Consider the following 15,554-nt stretch of genomic DNA (forward strand, 5'->3'; position numbering starts at 1 on the left):
ATGCCGTTTTCAAGGTATTCATTTTCATTTTCTTTCATTCCTGGAAAACCCCTTTTCTCTCCTTTGCTTCTTCTTACCAAGATTCGGCAATATATATCAGTTTGAGGGCTCATAAGGTTTCTGCAATTAAGCTGTAGGTTAAGGGGTTGGACTGGTACTTGTGGCTTGCGATTGCGGTTGCTTTTAGTGCCCAAACAAATTCAATCCTTGACATGCTGGTTCTTGTGACTTGTGGTTTACTTTTAGTGCCAAAACAAATTTAATCCTTGACATGCTGGTAGTTGTGGCTTGCGGTTGCTTTTAGTGCCAAAACATAGCAACTTTTCTGTAATTGATTATGTGTTCAATGTCACACATTTTGAAGCTTCATTTTCTTTGATTATTTTGAACTTCAATTTCATATGCTTATTTCAGATGTATGGTTGCCAAGTTAATGGCTTTGTTTTCCTTGTACAAGATCCAGCCAAGTTAATGTTTAATATTTTTTAAATTTGTCTAATTCTTTTTCATTGCTTTTTCTCCTTAAATTATTTTATTTATAAATTTATTATTCTAATAAATAAATGTCATGTTAAAAAATGAGAAAAATAGATATTCATTTATTTATAAATATTTTTATAATTTTGTATGTATTTTTATCGAAAAATAAATGTTTAAATTTTTTAGTTTTTTAATTTTTATTTTTGAATTTTAAGAATAAAGGTTAAATTGATATAATATGTAAAATTGAAGGTTAAGTTTATTGAATAATTTTTTAAAGTTAGGACCAGATTAATAGAATTTGTAAGTATTGTAGTATTATATATTATGATTTCAGTAAATTAATATAAGAATATTAATTATTAAGAATTTTATTAAATTATATATTTTAATTAAAATATATTTAATAATAATTATGTTAATTTATATTTTACAGTATCATATATTATGATTTCAGTAAATTAATATAAGAATATTAATTATTAAGAATTTTATTAAATTATATATTTTAATTAAAATATATTTAATAATAATTATGTTTAAATATGATTAAATTATTTATTATTGATAATAATAATCTTATTATAATTTAAATAACAATAACAATAATCATTTACCAAAATAAATTTATGCTAAGGGTATTCTAGTCATTTTAGTTTTTTCCATTATGCTATTACACCTCTATTCCATTCAACCAAACACAAGATTACTATTACGCCTCTATTCCATTACATTCAACCAAACAGTGGATTAGCTATTACACCTCTAATCCAATACACCTCTAATCCCAATACACCTCTAATCCAATACGCCTCTAATCCAATACAGCGAACCAAACGTGCCCTTAAGGTCTATGAATAAGATGAAAAGGGAATAACCCTGTTCTTGTCGGACCAGATCAGCTTTTTTATTATTAAATAAATTAATTTAGGTTTTATACTATTGGAAGAATATAATAGGGTCAAACTGTAACAAAATTAATATTTATTGTTTAAAAATGACATAGAAATTATTTTTTATTTATTGTTCAATTTTAAGCAAAAATATTTCATTTGCAAAATTGTACAAAACTTTTAAAATATTAACTTTATTAAACCGTAAATATTAACTCTATTGATATTTGGCTTTATTTGATTCTTTCTAATAATATAGAATCCATTGGAAAAATTAAGTCAATTAAAAATTAATATTTTTAGTAATTTAATTTTCTAAGTTCGTTTGCTAATTAAAAAAATAAATAATAGAAATTTTTTTAATGAAAAGTGTAGAAAATAATAGGTAAATAATGAGCTACTTATCACTTAATATAATTCTTTTTTTCAATTTATTTTATCTTAGTTTATTTTTTAAACATTTTCCTTTTAAATTTTTAAAAAATCTACTTACGTAACTTTAATAAATATGTCAAATAATTTTATAATTTAATTTTTTATTAATTAATTTATTAACAAAGAGACTAATAACCGGGAGGTAAGGGTCTTTATCCACTTAAAAAGATATCTTTTGGGCTTTAAATGTGGGATGAGTGGACACCGTCACGCATTACACCTCCAACGATGCAGAACTACTCACACTAGTATGAACTACGTTAGAGAGAGAGAGAAAGTAAAATGTCGTAAAATTAAAATTCAAAGTATGATGTCAGGATTCGGAAAGCCTTGCCAAGTCTAGCACAAAATATGCCTTCTTTAAAAGGTGAAAATTTTAAATTTGAATGATTTTTTAATGTAAAAATATTAATTTTTTTTGATATTTTTATCGTAAAAAGAGTCACAATTCTTTTAAATTTGTATATAATTTATGTAAAATATTTATCGAGGTCTTTTGCGTAAGCTGTGGAGAGGAAGATAGTTTTTATCTTTTACTTGTGCTCTCACTCTCAACATCAAACTCTTTTTTTTTTTTATCTTGGTAGTGTTGACATATTACCAGAAAAAGATAATTCCTTAACAAAACATACAAATCAAACTACAAAAAAGTCACTAACTATAGACATGGGTCAAATAAAAAAAAGTCAAACTACAAAAGAAACATTGACCTAATATGTATGGATATGGGTCAAATCAATTAATTCTCGAATTTAATTTTAAATTTTATATTGAGTCTCAAAACTTAATCTTTTAAAGTCCATCATATATTAATATTTAATTATTATTAAAAAATATTTTATTAATATAAAGTATAAGTTTATAGCTTAAGGGAACGAATTATATGAAATACAATTTAACTAAGAGGAGTGAATGTTATATGATATAAATATTAAATTTAAAATACATGATAATTTATATATAAAATTCAAAATTTTAAAAATTTTATCCCTGATTGATCCCAGCTGCACACCCCACCTCCTCCTACCAAAACTACCCCATTTCTTTTTCCCCTCCTCCTCCTCCATCCCCAATAACCCATTAAATAAAGGGTTAAATAATTATTTGAGACTCAAACTTGACAATTTTTTCTGTATTGGAGTTTAAATTATTTTTTGTTTAAGTTAAATCTTAAATTTGATAATTGTTCTCATATTAGGACTCAAACTTGATAACTTTTCTCATATTGGACTTTGAATCTTTTTTTCGGTTGAAATTGACCTTGAACTTGATAATTATTCTTATATTAGACCTTAATTTTAAGGTTTTTAAGAATTAATTTGGATAAAAAAATTAAAGTTATAATGTGAAGATATTTATTAAATTCAAATCTCAATATGAAAATATTTGTCAAGTTTAACACATAAATTGAATAAATTTTTTTAACTCCAATATAAAAGAAATACTAAATTCAAATTCAAACCAAATAGTGATTTAAACTTAAAAATAAATATTCTAAACTTACAATAAACTAAAAAAACACTAAAATTATTTTTTGTAAAAAAACATTTATGAAATTCAATTTGAGTTTAAGAGGGTCAAAATAAACCATCCTCTTTTATCTCTCTCTCCACCACCAATAAATAAATACGGAAAGAAAAAGGAAAAAGAAAACACCAATGGCAGCTAAAGCCTCAGCTAAAGCTAATCTCTAACTCTAAACCCTCGAGTCAAACCAAAAAAAAAAAAAAACATCAGCCTGAAAAAAGATAAAACAAAAAGAGGCCAATCACCGCCCAAATAAATCTCGCTCGCCCCGCTGCCCAAGTTATGGCTCAGAGCCGCACACGGAACCCCACCTCCCCACCCGGCTGTTCGGTGGGGGGTTATCCAATGCCCACAGTTACGTGATAAGCATCAATGATAGATGGAAATGGGTGCCATTTAATTCTGCAAAAAAAGAAAATACAAAACAAAATGAAGAAAAAAAAAGGGACGTGGACCGCTTTGTCACATAGGTTGCGGCACAACTTATCACCTCCCACCCTCGCGGCGCATGTTAGCCCTCTCCCCCACACCTAATCAGCCGCCCACCCACCCACCCGCCCTTTTAGCCCACAACCATTCTGTATGTCAACAAACCCCACTTTCTCCTCCTCCACCCCCGACTTTATCTCCCACCCCTCTATTATTCTGCTCCTCCCATCTTCCTCTTCTTTCCTCCTTCCTGACCCTTATCCCCTTTGCTAAAGTCCACGGCAACCCCTTATCCATCACTCCCACCCACCTCTGCCAAACTGCGCCTCCCTTTTCCCCTATCTTTTAACCTAATCCCATGTCCAACCCATCTTCTCCCTCACCCGAACAGGGTATACCATCCAACACATCGCCTCCACCACCATCGGAAACGCTGCTGTCGCTCCCGGCACCGCCTACGTCCAGATCCACGCCGTCGGCAACCGCCACCGTCACGCCCAACCCAAGGCGGCTCCCTCCGCCTTGTTGGTCTCACGATGAAACCGTCGCGTTAATCGACGCCTACCGCGACAAATGGTATACGCTTCGTCGTGGGAACCTTAAGGCCAGCCACTGGCAAGAAGTTGCGGACGCGGTGACTCGGCGCTGCCCTATGGCGACGCCTCCTAAGACGGCCGTGCAGTGCCGCCACAAGATGGAGAAGCTCCGGAAGCGGTACCGGACCGAGATCCAGCGGGCTAGATCTATGCCCGTTTCGAGATTTGTTTCTTCTTGGGTCCACTTTAAGCGCATGGACGCTATGGAAAAGGGACCTAATGTGAAAGCCGATTATAACTCGGATAGCCCAGATGACGAAAACGGTGAAGACGAAGAAGATGGGCAAGACCAAGAGTTTTACGACGATGGGTATAAAAACGGCAGCCTAAATACGAGAAGTGTACAAAAGTTGTACAGAAATGGGATTGGAAACAACGGTGGAAGTGTCAGCGGTGACGGGAATAGCGGTGGGTTCAGAATTAGGATCCCAACCGGAGTTAGTATAGCTCAGCCAGGGCCAAGATTTTATGGAAAAATAGATCACAAGTACGGTACAAACCCAAATCCTAACCCCAATGTTAACGCGAATTCTCACCCCAGTAAGGGTAATTTTGGTGGGTCGGGTTCCGGATCGGCTTATGGGACTAGGATTTTAAGAGGGTTTGAGGATATGCCCGAGAAAACGGCAGCATCAGGGAAGAGGGAAAGGGAAAGAGATGCTGTTACAGAGATGGTGTCAGCTATAAAGGTGTTAGGAGATGAGTTCGTAAGGATGGAGCAGATGAAGATGGAAATGGCGAGGGAGATAGAGACGATGAGGATGGAGATGGAGATGAAGAGAACCGAGGTGATATTGGAGTCACAGCAGAGAATTGTTGAAGCTTTCGCTAAGGCAGTTTCAGAGAGGAAGAAGAAGCCCAAAAGAATGCCCTCACCTCAGTCCTAATGGATTTTCCTTACTGCAATGTATCCTATCCTTTTGACTACGGATTTGCAAGTGTAAGTTGGTGGAATGTTTAGGGGTTTACTTCAATTTTCATCTTTCTTTGTTTGATTATTGAGTGATAGCAATAGTGCATCCCGATCTGCTGTAGCTTTTGCCTCTTTTTCTGGACTAAATGTAGCTTTGTTTTTTTTTTTTTTTATGAACTTTGCTCCAAATCCTAGTTTTCTCATTGTAATCTTCATTTAGGCATAGGAACATTGTTTGTTTGATATTAGGTGTAACGTGTAACGTGTAACGTGTAAGTGCTTTTTCCCCCCTTTGATTGCTTTGCTCTGCTATCATGAACATATCTTGACAATTTTGTAGATGACATGGGAACTTTTTTTATCCTTAACAAATGACTGTTTAGGTGTAGGAATCAGCAAAGGAACTGTGATTTTAGTTTCATTTTTAGATTATACCAGTTGAGAAACCCTGTCTTTCGTTGTTGCTACATAAATTGGGATGTATTTTACGGCTATGGTTTGTGATTATCGGCTAGCAGAAGAAGTCTACAAAGCTGGTGTTTCGTTTTGTATGCATAAAGGTGGTTGTTCCTTCAATATGTTAAGTGGTAAGAGTTATTTGAAGAGCATGAACCATTGCAGAACAGTTTGGCCGTTGTTTATGGATGATATTTTCATTCACATCAAATCATTGCGATATGCAGTCAATATACAAAATCCAAACACCCTTGAGTTCTTGAAGATAATACACAAGTGGAGTTCACACTGATCAAACTATTGCAAACTCCCTGCCTCAGAAGGACAACAAGCACTCAAAATCAACTCGAAAAAGATTTGTAATAAACAAGATCAAGAATGCACAGAATTATAAGAAGAGAATCACATTGTCAGCTTCACACTGGCTTTTCTACTTGGGAATTTCTGGTTAGAGAACAAGGCATATACCTGTTCTCTTCTTTTGCTTCTTTTTCTTTGCAGGCTGAAGAACAACCTTGATAGCAGCATCAAATACAGCTTTAACATTCTGCAAATTTCAACACATAAATTCTTAATTTCTAGAAAGAATGAACTTTTAAATGAATGTTGTCCTTCATTAATTCCTCCAAACTTAAATCCAAAGCAAGATGTCAAATCAGTGCCGGTGCTCAATGAGTTGATTTTGTCATCATTTGGTCTTTCTGTTAGTTTAAACATTGTAAGACTGCACTTGGGAGGAATGGAAATATATTGGGATCCTCCAGGTATATGTGATAGGCACTTTGGGCTAATAGTTTCATCACAAATAACACATGCTATACGAACCTGCTGTGTCTTTGAGCTGCACTCTATGTATGCCAGTGCTCCTATTTGCTTCTTCAGTTCAAGACCCTGGGAATAGAATTAAAATATCTGAGTATTCAGATCACAACAAGAACAAGAAAGTATGATTTGCAATCAAGAAGCACAACAGATGAATTTATCTTCTTCTTTGACACATTACAAAAACGCCGTCTTTTTAGTGGTTGAATTTAGGTCTCGCAAAAGTTGAACATGCCTGCCTAAAGATGATAACAGCAGATATAATATCTGCCATCTGGAATGGATTAAAACTCTATACCTTGCTCAATAGATGAGCATAACACTAAATTTGTGAAAGTATGGAGTAAGCTTTAAAAAGTTGGAACCAGTCCATTCCCCACTGCAGTCTGCCTGTACATGTTTTCGAAAAAAAGTTTCTCTTTGTTTGTTTCTGTAAAGCTTTCGTAATTGCAGCAACTTACCCTATCCAGTGATAACTTGTACAGATTCTGTTCTATGAAGTGAAACAACTAATGGTGCCGTAAACAAGCAGAGAATGAAGAGGTACCTGTTCTGTAGAAATAGTACACGCCCCAGGATAATCCAAGTGGAACTGTCTGTCATCTCTTAAATCTGCATCCAATATAAATTTATTAACCGAACAAAAGCATGCTTGTCCATGCATGATGATAGATAATCAAATAGAGCTTGTAGCTAGAAAATCCAATGCAATTGAAGTATGTATACGTTATGTGCGTTCGTTTCTTTTGTGCTCTTTTTTTATGCTGTTCATGTTGGATAGAGGTGAAATAAATTTGCCGAAATAATCACGAACATACATGAGAATACAATGATGACTTTTCAGGAAAAAAATATAAAGTTATAAAGAGAAAAGAAAAGCAACTTTTATGAATGTAAAAAGGGGAAAAAGAAACAAGAGAAAGCACTTCATATTAGTGAGCTCTAGTTTATTTTCATCAGACATGCTCAATTATTCAGAGCATTTTGAACCTGGATTGATAAGTAAAAGGCATGACCAATTGCAGAAGCAATACATCAGGGAGGAGAGAATCCATCACCTAGTTTTGTCCCCACAAGAACAATCGGCGCTCTTGGAGCATAATGTCTCAGCTCTGGAACCCACTTCCCCAACACAACAAGGAGAACAAAAGACATAAAAGGAATAAAAAAACTAGTAGTAAACACATTTCATAAGCTAAGCACAAGGAGAAGAGAACTCACTGAAGATTTAAACTTCAAAAACAAGTAACGAGAAAAAGAAACTTACTTTTTTCGATACGTTCTCATAGCTGGGCCTACTAATAAGGGAGAAAGCAAGAAGAAACACATCAGCGCCTCTATAACTTAGAGGCCTTAGCCTGTTGTAGTCTTCCTGACCTGAAAGAAATTATACTATCAACACTATGAAATCTACTTTGTCCTGCATATAATCAAGCCGCTGAACGAATTAAACAAGAAAGATGCCTGCTTTAACTAATAATTGATATCCAAAGGCTATTGAAAGACCTTGAACAAGATAAATATGCATGTCATATGGAAACAATCTCAGCCAATGGGGTGTTATAAATTTCAATGTATAAGAAACAATATGGTAGTGTTAATACTTAGTCAGGCAAACCCTTTGCCAAAATGTATAATAGGACCTCAGCACCTTCCTAATGTGCTCTCTCCCCATCTATGAAACCAAGAGATAGTTATAATTTTACAAGCAAACAGAGAATGCAGAGTTCATTTCGAAGTGAAATTGGCCTTGGCCTTGTAACTTTTGGCACTTTATAGGGTCATTTCTATTGTTTTAATTGTGTTTCAGCTCTTTTGTAGAAGTGATTATGAAAGAAGCAAAAGGAGCAAATACCAGCAGTATCCCATAAACCCAAATTGACAGTCTGCCCATCAACCATTACATTGGCGCTGAAGTTGTCAAAAACAGTAGGAACATAATCCTGTAAATTACAAGAAGACACCCCAAAAAAATAAAAAAAAACCAAAAGCCATTACCACAATTTAACAAACAAATTCAATGCAAAAGACAAGAAAATGTATAATCATACATACAGTTGGAAAAGTGTTGCTTGTATAAGATATAAGGAGACAAGTCTTTCCCACAGCTCCATCCCCAACTGTAACACATTTTATGAATTTCGTTTGTGTTGTAGCTGTTGCCGCCGCCGTCGCTGCCGCCGTACTCATTGTATACAGTTAAACTAAGGTTTCTTTATCAGGCCTGAGTAGGTTCAGAGCTTTTTTCCCTTTGTCTGCGCCATGGTTTGATTAAAAAGAAAGTTAAATATAGAAGGGGAGAATGAAGAAAAGTAACAAAAGTCTTTATGGGCTTTGTGAGGAAAGAAAATTAAAGTAAAAAGAAAAATGGTGGATCGCTTTAATTTGAGCTGACAGAGAGGCAAAAAGAGAAGAACAAAAAAAAAAGGAAGGTCATACTCCAATGTCAATATATTTTTATTTCCACGCGATTTTTCGTGCATGTGAAAACATCGGCATTCGTCTCCCTTGAATTCATCAGTTTTTTCTGCTCAATAAAATATAAGGGTTAATTTCAATAAATGTCCTTGATTTGTATCTTAGATTTTAAATTGGTATCTAAATTGTAAAAACGTTTTAATTAAAATTTCAAAGTATGAGTATTATGTCAATCACCTCTTTCATCCACCTAGGGTTTAAATGTTAGTTCAAATATGATACGAAACATATTTAAAACGCTTTGATCAAATTATAAATACGTGTATACCTATTATATAAACAATTTGAGTTTGTCGCATTCTAAAAGAATAGGTAGCGTCAATAAAATTTATAAAAAACTTTTTTTTAACACGTAGGTCTATGATGTCCATAAGGTAGGTACACAAAAAGGCGAATCCAAAGGGTAGGAAAGAGCCTTGAGCCCTCAAAATAAAAAAAATTGTAATTTAGCCCCTTTATTATTGATAAAATTATAAGTTAATATAAGATAAATTTTCACTTTTTTCTCCCAAAAAAATGTTTAAACCCTGTAAGAACGATGAAATCATGAATTATAATACATAATAAAATTCTATTTTTACCTCTCAAAATTTTATAATTCATAATTTAATTCCCTCTAAAAATATTTCTCAATTTTCCCTTGGATACATATATATTTAAATATGCTTCATCTTAGATTTGAGTTGGACATTTAATACTTAAACTAATGATTAAGTTGCTAGAAGGACTAGATCCAATACTTTAAGATTTAATTAAAATATTTAAAATTTAAAAACTGATTTTTGCTAGAATTAACCCTAATTAAAATTGACAAAGTAATACGTTTTTTAAATTTTTTTAATATGGATTTATTTTTGTATTAAAAGTAAAACTTTACTTCGTTCTTTGCATTTGATTTTGAAAAATGATTAGAGAGCTTAGCCGAGACTTGCGATAAGTGTGAAGCACGAGAAGCGACAGCGCGTGGACAGCGCGCTCTTCGGACCCTAAAGATGACAGTGGAATAGATGTCGGATTCGGACCCAGCAGCAAAGGTCAAATTTAAGGAAAAAAAACTGAAAATTCAATCACGCGCTCAAAGGAGTGAAAACACCCTTAATGTTGAATTGTTGATATTGTTAGTACGTATAATAACTATCCAACGAAGTATCTTTTATTCCCAGTCACGTTGAAAATGGGATATGACATGAAACTGTTTTTTTGAAAGGAAATGCTCTTTTTTCTTTTTTAATTTCTTATGTTTAGGGTTTAATAAATTTCACTAAAGATGGTTCCTTTTTATGAAGAATCCTATTATTTCAGTTTGAATAAGCCTGCATTATCTTTATTTGGTTAAAGGTTTGCATTACATTTATTGACTTTATGCGCTGCACATGCTACTCACTTTTTTTTTTGTTCAAAGGCATCCTGACTGTGGAAGTAGTAAGTAGGGTGATGACAGCCTTTGCACAGCATAACATACCCAACACCATGTTTGAACCCAAAAAAGAAAATACCCACCAAGACTATGATGTTCGGTGTTCCCTTGCTATTCAACAAACTGTGTCTTCCAGGGCTTAGGAAGAGCTGCAGTAGCAGTGGAACTAGTTTCATAGCCACTGTGAACCTCTCCATTGTAAATTTGTAATCTCACAAGCTTTATATTATATGCACTCCTTTGTTAAGAATCTGATAGCAATCATGAGAGGTCCCAACTCCTCCAACTATCAGCTAGACGCCTTAGCCACATGGCTATTCAACTTATAATCATGTAATCCAAAAATTATAATGTAAATACCAAAGCATATCTCAGAACATAAAACTTACATTTGTCTTGCTAGAATAGGCAATCCATTATCAACATTCTTGCTACCTGTCTTTCCTAGTAAACTACACAATTACTCCTATTCAATATTTTGGGAGGAAAGGTTGAAAATGAGGGTTTGGAGTATGGGCTTATACTTAATAAAGTTGCCGAGGTTTTCGTTTTCAATTTCATTTTCTGTTGGTTAAAAGAAGAGAGTAGTGACACACGCATTGTTTAATGAATGAATGGAATAATAATTTAGAGGTAAAGCTTGATTTTCTATGGGCCTGAGACTTGTAGCCTGTCCTGTCCATGGGGGAATCCATCCAAGAATTTTAAAACAAAAAAAAATCTCCCCCAAAGACAACAACTGGACAATAGGGAAACCCTGGCTTCTCCTTTCTCTCATTTTTACCCCAATTTGTCTCCTTTCCCTCTTCTTCATCCCCACTTCCTTCAACCTCCAACTTGTTTTTGATTCTCAAATAAAAAGCCGTTTTTTGCTTCATCCCCACCCTGCGAAAACCCTTTAATTTCTCAATTCCTGGGATTTTTCTTCATCTTACTCTCCCCTCACGGCGCCATGAATCCAAAAAAGCTTGATTTTTTGCCCCTGCATTGAAAAAAGTTGGGAGCTTTTGCGAATTTGAGTTGTGAAAGGTAAAAAAAAAAGGTTATGTATAGTCATAGAGATCGAGGAGGAGGAGGGGGAGGACCGTTGGATCGGAAGCGCATAAACGATGCGCTGGACAAGTCTTCCCCGTCCACTTCGAGGGGCTTCAACAGCAAAGACAAAGGAAGACCCTCTGTTCCTTCAACTTCCGCTGGTAAATCCCTGCTTTCTCATCGCGATTCACGTTCCAAAGCCAAATGTTCTGCTGGTAAGTTACTCGTCATTCACTTTCTCTCTTTGTTTCTGCTTTTTCCCCCCTTCGATTAATCTGTAGTGAAACGTGTATTGCGTCGAATGCATTGACTGGCTTGTTTAATTTGATTTGGAATGATATAGGTGTTTAAATATATTTCTGTTTCCATGTTTTGGTAATCTGAAAATTTTGTATGTTATCCCCTTCCATTGAGGTTGTTGATTTAATATAATATATTTCAAGTTTTTTACCATGTTTAGCTAGGATTGGGGGTAGGGGTAGGGATGCCGGTAATTGAACCCCAACTCCGAGCTCTTATGCCACACAACTTAAGAATCTTGCTAAGAGGTTGTTGGCGGATTTGGTTTTTTTTATATTATCCGGAAAAGTGTAAACCTTACGATTTATCTTGTTTGGATTTTGCATAAGATGCAATGGAGACCATTAAGAATCTCAGATCATCAGTCATGAATGATATAAGCAAGTAACAAAATGTGAGGTACTTCTCTATTACCTGCTCATACTGCCTTGATTGCAGAGGAGTCAGAAACCGACAGTGAAGAATCAGACGTTAGTGGTTCCGAGGGAGATGACACGTCTTGGATTTCGTGGTTTTGCGGTTTGCGAGGCAATGAGTTCTTTTGTGAAGTTGATGATGAATACATCCAAGATGACTTCAATCTTTGCGGGTTGAGCAGTCAAGTTCCATATTATGACTACGCCCTTGATTTAATATTGGATGTTGAATCTTCTCATGGTAAGCATTTTCATTGACTTGATTTTTGTATATAAATTTTGGATGATTTGATATCTATTCGAGGTGCTATGGTTTACCAAATTACCATTGTTTAGCAGATGTTTTTGCCGCCTCCATCCGTAATTCTTCTCTGCTGTCTCGGGTCTAAAGTTTGATAGTTTTGTTTTTGGATTTTCATGAGGATTCTGGCCACTAAAGAATTTAGAAGGGTAGATCAAATTTTTCTTGGGAAATAAGTTGCAAGACAGCCAACTTAATTTTGGTAGTTCGGTTAATTTGGAACCCCCACATAGTCGACTCTTCACTGACTCCATAACTCACTGGATGTTAATTTGATCACTCTTGTTCTTGTTCGAGACAATCTTTATTATTTTGAAGTGCTTTTTTCTTTTTACTTCGGAGTTTTTTACTATTGCTGCAGAAAGTTAACATCAGAAATATTACACCAAGTGAATTGAGGAACCACATTGTTGCAATTATTTTTAAACCTTGTGTTTTTCGGCATTTCTGACCATATTGTTTGCAGTCATAATGTCGGTGTCTAATTTGCTACTTTTCTTGCATTTTTAGCGTTGCTTTGTATAATATGTCATGTCTGCCCGTATGCTTTGAATGTCAAGTTTTTTCCTACAAAATATGGCTTCAACTTTTGTTTCTTGATGCTCAAGTAAATCATCAATGAACATTCATTCTTGCGATTAAGTAAATGTCTTTTGGATTTTATAGGTGATATGTTCACCGAAGAACAGAATGAATTAGTTGAATCAGCTGCTGAGATGTTGTATGGTCTTATACATGTACGTTACATATTAACTAGCAAGGGAATGTCTGCTATGGTAAAATTGCTTTCATTTTCCCTGTTTTTTCTTTGCTTTCCATTGACTTTATGGTATCTCTGTTTACAAAGTTCTACTTGAAACTTTTATCTCAGTTGGAGAAGTACAAAAGCTACGGTTTTGGGAGATGCCCTAGAGTTTATTGCTGTGGACAATCTTGTCTTCCAGTTGGTCAGTCAGATATTCCTCGTGCCAGTACCGTGAAAATCTACTGTCCAAAGTGTGAAGATGTATATTATCCTCGGTCCAAGTATCAAGGCAGTATCCTTTTTATTTCATGTACTATGTTACTTCTCTTCTTTTTAGGATAATTAACTAAATTACCTAGTATGCTTGTGTCTTACACTACCCTCTTTGTACATGCATTTTAAGTGGCCCCCTACTATGGCATATATATCTCTTAGATGATATTGGCCTCGCATTGATCATAAATCTTTTATCCTGGAATTCTCTTTTACATATTGATCATGACAATTGGATCTGACATTATTTGGATGTATGCATTTCCCTACATTCTTCCCCAAGTCAGTGCTTGTCTTTCTTTTATAACATTCTTCTCCCCAAATTTGATGGTGGGTTTGGTGGGTCAAGTCTGCACATACTTTAGTGGGAGACATGCTATCCTTTTCCTTTGTCTCTGAATCATGAATATATACATATAATGTCTTTGGGCATGTAAGATGTATTTCATTTTGCCTTTTGGAAAGGTGATGTTGAACTCGAAATGGGCGTCGATTAGAAGCTTGATATCAAGTCCTTTGCCACAGGCATTACTGTTGTATTACTTTGATATACAGCTTCATATTCTTGACATGTTAAACAAGATATCGATGGAGCATACTTTGGGGCGACATTTCCACATCTATTTCTGATGACGTATGGACACCTAAAGCCACAAAAGGCAACGCAAAACTACATCCCCAGAGTATTTGGGTTCAAGATCCACAAGCCCTGACCTGACCTACTTGTGCTTGTAGGAGTTTTGTGTTGAGAGCGTCTGGCCATTTTCACTTAGCTTTGGTGCTTCCTTGGTTGCGCTGCCCAGCATGGTGAAATACATCAATTGTTACGATTGACATGCCAATCAAAATGTTTCAAACCTGTTGGTAGTTGAGCACAGCATATTTCTGAAATTTGTGTAATGTATTTGATTATATTAATGTATATGTTTAGAATTTAAATTATCTAACATATATTTATGTATATAATAATAAACATTTTGTTCTTAAAATTGGATGAAAAGTGCTCTACGGAGTGGTCTTTTTGCTCCTCCAGACCTCAATTCAATTCAATTTTCACTTATAGATAATACTTGAATGCGTTCTGCCTGGCTTTGATTTAAGGTATTATGCTTAACCTGAGTACACATAGCTGACATCTGTTCACAATTCTGTACTGTACTCATCCATGGGTAATGTGATTAGCATAGCATTATGACAGAGAAGGATAGTAATATATTGGACTCTCACACGTAACGTAAAAGGGGTATGTGGTTTACTTGACATTAACCTCCAGTTCAGCTCACTAGTCACTCCCCTCTTCCGTTTTAAGAAACAGACGCCGCATCTTCCTAACATGTTATGTTGATGTTGTGATGTGATGTGATCCATGCACCACCATATGCATGTCACTTGCCCTATCTTTCTCATATCAAGGCTACTTGGTGGGACACCTTCACTATAAATAATCCTTTCCTAATCCGGGAGATATTTTTAGAGCACCCAAATTAAGTTAAATATTTACGAGTTAAAATATAAATTTTTTAAAGCTTTATAAATTAAATCACAATTTTATTATTTTAAGGGACAAAATGTAATTTCATCGTAATTTTTTTGATATTAAAAAAGTTAAAACATAAATTCTTCATTTTAGAGGAGGCACGAGTGTTTATATCTGTTTAACTTTTTATCTTAAATTTAAATATTATAAATAAAGAAAACGTTATTTAACTCATTTTCGAATTTAATCAAATTTTAATGTGGCTACCAAATATTAATTTTTTTTAATGTCAAAGTAGGTTAAATTTGTCTAAAACAAAACATTTATATAAAGTTTTCCCTTCTACATCACAAACCCAAGTGGGTTCCTTATCTGTTACATCATCCAACTTTGGCCTCATTATTTCCTTTATCCACTTATTTAGATTTTTCTTCACATTCTTTAAAACATCCACAAACTATACCTCACATGTTAAATTGGTCCTCAAACTTTAAATCATTCTAAATTATATATTTAAACCATTGATATTATATCAATAAGCTTCTTTCGTTATTAAAATCG

The 15,554-nt window shown here is 34.4% G+C and overlaps 3 protein-coding genes across 4 annotated transcripts; 2 read left to right on the plus strand and 1 right to left on the minus strand.

Annotated features, from left to right (window-relative positions):
- The first annotated feature begins 3,412 nt into the window (after positions 1–3,412).
- Positions 3,413–6,401, plus strand: LOC107900801 (trihelix transcription factor ASIL2). 2 transcript variants are annotated; one of them, XR_005916824.1, is made up of 3 exons: positions 3,413–5,267; positions 5,657–5,860; positions 5,957–6,401. XR_005916824.1 is itself a non-coding variant. In XM_041098362.1 (2 exons), the coding sequence occupies exon 1, from the start codon at positions 4,123–4,125 to the stop codon at positions 5,245–5,247; it is 1,125 nt and encodes a 374-aa protein (XP_040954296.1). In that variant the 5' UTR covers positions 3,413–4,122; the 3' UTR covers positions 5,248–5,267; positions 5,657–6,401. The 2 variants fall into 2 exon arrangements, 1 of the variants encoding a protein (XP_040954296.1); XM_041098362.1 differs by having other exon boundaries at positions 5,657–6,401.
- Positions 5,889–8,976, minus strand: LOC107929665 (rac-like GTP-binding protein 5). The gene is made up of 7 exons (XM_016861154.2): positions 8,607–8,976; positions 8,407–8,494; positions 7,819–7,928; positions 7,610–7,673; positions 7,099–7,163; positions 6,555–6,620; positions 5,889–6,276 (listed from the first exon to the last, which is right to left on the minus strand). The coding sequence occupies exons 1-7, from the start codon at positions 8,739–8,741 to the stop codon at positions 6,178–6,180; spliced, it is 627 nt and encodes a 208-aa protein (XP_016716643.2). The 5' UTR covers positions 8,742–8,976; the 3' UTR covers positions 5,889–6,177.
- Positions 8,977–10,838: 1,862 nt separating this feature from the next.
- LOC121203436 (casein kinase II subunit beta-1) lies at positions 10,839–14,543 on the plus strand. Its single transcript, XM_041098363.1, has 5 exons — positions 10,839–11,696; positions 12,220–12,438; positions 13,165–13,274; positions 13,370–13,535; positions 14,099–14,543. Exons 1-5 carry the CDS (start codon positions 11,492–11,494, stop codon positions 14,227–14,229), a joined length of 831 nt encoding a protein of 276 aa, XP_040954297.1. The 5' UTR covers positions 10,839–11,491; the 3' UTR covers positions 14,230–14,543.
- The last annotated feature ends 1,011 nt before the right edge of the window (positions 14,544–15,554 follow it).

Source organism: Gossypium hirsutum, chromosome D08 (genome assembly GCF_007990345.1).
Source record: "Gossypium hirsutum isolate 1008001.06 chromosome D08, Gossypium_hirsutum_v2.1, whole genome shotgun sequence".
NCBI classification, from domain to species: domain Eukaryota; kingdom Viridiplantae; phylum Streptophyta; class Magnoliopsida; order Malvales; family Malvaceae; genus Gossypium; species Gossypium hirsutum.

Bases quoted from the DNA above. Each gene is read 5' to 3' on its own strand.
- LOC107900801 (XM_041098362.1), top strand. From the start codon at position 4,123: ATGTCCAACCCATCTTCTCCCTCACCCGAACAGGGTATACCATCCAAC.
- LOC121203436 (XM_041098363.1), top strand. From the start codon at position 11,492: ATGTATAGTCATAGAGATCGAGGAGGAGGAGGGGGAGGACCGTTGGAT. The intron at 11,697-12,219 runs GTAAGTTACTCG...CCTTGATTGCAG, and splicing joins CAAAGCCAAATGTTCTGCTG to AGGAGTCAGAAACCGACAGT. The intron at 13,275-13,369 runs GTAAAATTGCTT...CTTTTATCTCAG, and splicing joins GCAAGGGAATGTCTGCTATG to TTGGAGAAGTACAAAAGCTA.
- LOC107929665 (XM_016861154.2), bottom strand. From the start codon at position 8,741: ATGAGTACGGCGGCAGCGACGGCGGCGGCAACAGCTACAACACAAACG. The intron at 7,674-7,818 runs GTAAGTTTCTTT...GTGTTGGGGAAG, and splicing joins ATGAGAACGTATCGAAAAAA to TGGGTTCCAGAGCTGAGACA. The intron at 7,164-7,609 runs GTGATGGATTCT...TATTGGATGCAG, and splicing joins TCTTGTGGGGACAAAACTAG to ATTTAAGAGATGACAGACAG.